Source organism: Acanthaster planci, linkage group LG02 (assembly GCF_054643075.1).
Source record: "Acanthaster planci isolate LZ-2023a linkage group LG02, COTS_SCS, whole genome shotgun sequence".
In the NCBI taxonomy this organism is placed as follows: Eukaryota; Metazoa; Echinodermata; class Asteroidea; order Valvatida; family Acanthasteridae; genus Acanthaster; species Acanthaster planci.
The window spans coordinates 22,058,878-22,062,848 of record NC_141778.1 but is presented as its reverse complement, the minus strand read 5'-3'; the positions used below and the strand labels follow the sequence as shown (position 1 = coordinate 22,062,848).

The 3,971-nt window shown below is 44.3% G+C and overlaps 1 protein-coding gene across 1 annotated transcript; it reads right to left on the bottom strand.

The window, feature by feature from the left end:
* Window positions 1-362: 362 nt before the first annotated feature.
* On the bottom strand, window positions 363-3,971 carry LOC147800015 (uncharacterized). The gene has a single exon (XM_087132518.1). The coding sequence runs from the start codon at window positions 3,778-3,780 to the stop codon at window positions 1,825-1,827; it is 1,956 nt and encodes a 651-aa protein (XP_086988644.1). The 5' UTR covers window positions 3,781-3,971; the 3' UTR covers window positions 363-1,824.

Genomic DNA, 3,971 nt, shown 5'->3' with positions numbered 1-3,971 from the left:
TTGACAATCAGTTATTTCTTCACCATCAGCTCCTCAGTGCAGGATCCACTGGGAGGGGATAAGCCAATCCCCCAGAGACATACTGACAATTTCTTTTAAATTTTATTTTAGGATTTGAAAGCACCGGCAATATAAAAATGGCATTACCACCTTTTTTTGGAAGGGTGTGGAGTTCCAGATTCGAATTCCCCTCCTCTCCCAGATTAAAAAAAAAATTGCACTGTAAGGTGAGAACCCTGCTTGACGGAAGTTTTACTGACCATGTCTGTTTCTTCCATGAGACATCCAGATTGCATTCTCACACAAACTTTACTTCAATCCGTACCGCTACCACTTCAACCTTAACCAACACAACAATCTCATATCAACGGATAACAAAATATTTATTCCGCTGTTCACACTAAAAAGGAAGCAGATATTAATACTGCTCTTGTATGTTAAGCAATTTTACAGTGGTGATATCAGACACTGTCCTAAACAAGCACTTGTTATCTTTCTCAAGCAGTGGCAGAGCTTACGAAAAATGGACATCTGAAACAGCTTTATCAAACATCAAAAAGAACTCTCTTGTGGGCTATGTTCAGAACATGATCAACGGCAATAAAAAGGGAATTCCCCAAAATAGGAAAAAGGAATGCTTTTCCAAGGGAAGTTCTTTATACTTTGAACTTTGTTGTAACCAAAGAGGCCATTTTCAAAACATGTCATTTTGAAAAAGGTGAAAAATTTGCATGGTTATAAAACACTGAAGAATAAAAAAGATACATGAAACACATTCTTTCAAACTTGGTTCTGTATAAAATTTTTTAGTATGTACATGTATAGTCACTATTGAACTAGACTGTAGGCAATTCAGAGAACAGGATTGTAAAAGGGAAAAAATGGTACATATATATAAATGCATATCACATTCTTAAGCATGTTGTATCTGAGTTACATACATCAATATTTGAGCAAAGAATACTCAAACAAAACATAATACCGTACTGAAACAAAGTCCCCCCACTGAAAAGTGCTTTGGTCTTGTGTGCAGGCCAAAAGAAGGTTCCGTTTTTTATTTGAGGTATGTTCAAGAAATCAAAATGAAATTGGTGAAACGACGTACGCACACCCAAAAGCTGCCTCTGACTGAAATTGTCTATTTCGACCAAAAAGCTCTGGCGAAGGCTGCTCACTGCCTTACATTCAGGCTTCATGACTGTCAGGCAAGCTATGTCAGTTTCACAGACACACAGACAACCTCATGAGAATGAGAAGCTTATAGTTAATCAAATGACACAATGCCAGATCGTGATGTAGCCACAATTGTGGTGCTGGTCTTGAAAATGTTAGTTTTTGAAAGACGATAAAACTCTCCAGATGCAACTACCAAAGGAATATGCACAACTTTCACGGCACGCACAACACAAATTGACTGCAAAGATTCACCTGTAAAAATAAATTTCTGTGACATTTCTCCCTGACGATAGTGCTATGAAGCATCGTGAAATCAAGTTTTCATTTCTAATCAGTTTGTCAGTCATGAACCAACTCAGTCTTTTACAAATTCTTTTTGTTTCATCTTTAACGATATTAATGATAATACTGCTGTCAAATCATCTCATGGCTGAGGTACAGTTTGGACTTGTTACAAACAGAAATACCTACTTAAGTTCTGAAGCACAGGGTCGTTCTCTTTACTGGCAAAACACAGGTTATCACAAAAAACTCAGAATCTTGAATGCCCTTCGCATTTGTACCGTTGGAGTTTGATGGTCCACACATCTTAAATGAATGGCCCAAATTTTTTTTTTCCAGTTGCTCCCAAACACAACTGTTAGGATCCTAAACAGGCTTTTTGCAAGTTTGACAATAGAAAATTTTCACCTCAGAGCAGGCCACAAGTAGAGTTTCTACAGCCTTCTCTTGCGAGATTGCGTCTCCACAACTTTCACAATTGAATGTTTCTTCTCTAACGTGGAACTTTTTGATGTGCCTACGAAGGCTGGTCCTCCTTGAGAAAACTACGCCGCAGGTGCCACACATGTATGGCTTCTCTTTGGAGTGAATCCGGTGGTGCTGCCTGAGTGTGGTGTTGGTAGAGAAGGCCTTGCCGCAAGTGCCACACGTGTAAGGCCTGTCTCCAGTGTGCGTTCTCTGGTGATCTCGGAGCATCTGCCTGTGTCGGTAGGACTTGCCGCAAACACTGCACAAGTATGGCCTCTCTCCAGTGTGACTCATCTGGTGCTCCTTCAGGGCTTGTTTCCGTGCGTAGACGTTGCTGCAGACGTCACACGAGAAGGACTTCTCGCCGGTGTGGACCAGCTGGTGCATATTGAGATTGCCTCGGAGTGAGAAAGATTTATTGCACACCTTGCAAATGAAAGAACCCTTGGAATGAGCTTTACCGCCATGGCAAAAGCGCCCTCTTCTGCCCGGTGAGGCTTTGGAAGAGTTATTAGCTCCTGGTGACTTTTCGCTGGCATCAATTTCTGGCTTGTACTCTGGGGGAGTGGTGTTATGTTTGTTACAGGCTTGACCGTCGGTAACATGGTCCGTCTCTGGGCTAGTAGTCTCCACACCAGCGCTGTCCCTGCAGTGACTGACAATATTGGTGCTTTCAGAGATGCCTTTATTGTAAACAACAACCACTATCTCCTCCTGAGAATGGACCTCCAGTTCCTTAATGTGTCTCTTTTGATCACGATCTGCACAACTTTCACAAATGAACTCCTCAATCTTAGAGGGTGCCCGAAGCAAGGCCTCGACGACAATCGCCTGCGAGATGGTGGTGCCACAACTAAAACAGTGGAACAGTTTCCTTGCGACATGGAACTTTCTGATGTGCTTACGAAGGCTGGTTCTCCTTGAGAAAACTACGCCGCAGGTGCCACACATGTACGGCTTCTCTTTGGAGTGAATCCGGTGGTGCTGCCTGAGTGTGGTGTTGGTAGAGAAGGCCTTGCCGCAAGTGCCACACGTGTAAGGCCTGTCTCCAGTGTGCGTTCTCTGGTGATCGTGGTACATCTTCCTGTGTCGGTAGGACTTGCCGCAGACACTGCACAAGTATGGCCTCTCTCCAGTGTGACTCATCTGGTGGTCCTTCAGGGCTTGATTCCGTGCGTAGACGTGGCCGCAGATGTCACACAAGAAGGACTTTTCGCCGGTGTGGACCAGCTGGTGCATATTGAGATTGCCTCGGAGTGAGAAAGATTTACTGCACACCTTGCAAATGAAAGAACCCTTGGAATGAGCTTTACCGCCATGGCAAAAGCGCCCTCTTCTGCCTGGTGAAGCTTTGGAAGAGTTATTAGCTCCTGGTGACTTTTCGCTGGCATCAAGTTCTGGCTTGTACTCTGGGGGAGTGGTGTTATGTTTGTTACAGGCTTGACCGTCGGTAACATGGTCCGTCTCTGGGCTAGTAGTCTCCACACCAGCACTGTCCCTGCAGTGACTCACAATATTGGCGCTTTCAGAGATGCCTTTATTGTAAACAACAACCACTATCTCCTCCTGAGAATGGACGTCCAGTTCCTTGATGAGTCTCTTTTGCTTTTGAACACAATCCTCACAACTTTCACAAATGAACTCCTCAATTTCAGTGTTTGCCTGAAGCAAGGTCTCAAGGACACTCACGTGTGAGATGGCGGAGCCACAAATGAAACAGTGGAACAGTTTCCCTCCAACGTGGAACTTCTTGATGTGACCGCGGAGGCTGGTCCTCCTGGAGAACGTCACGCCACAGCTGCCGCAAGTGAAACTCTTTCTCATGTTTCTGGGGACTGCACAAACAAGAAGCATTTCAGGTAAATCACAGTACCCGATAAATCATGGAGCTAGGATCAAGCTAGGAGTCGGACACACAGCGAGACAACCCAGCTGCTCTCCTGACATTACCGTTCCTGACAATGTGAATGAGTGTTAAGAGACGTTGACCTCGACGATTCACCGTCCTCGCCATACAAGCTTCGCTCAAAATAGCTGCACTTCAC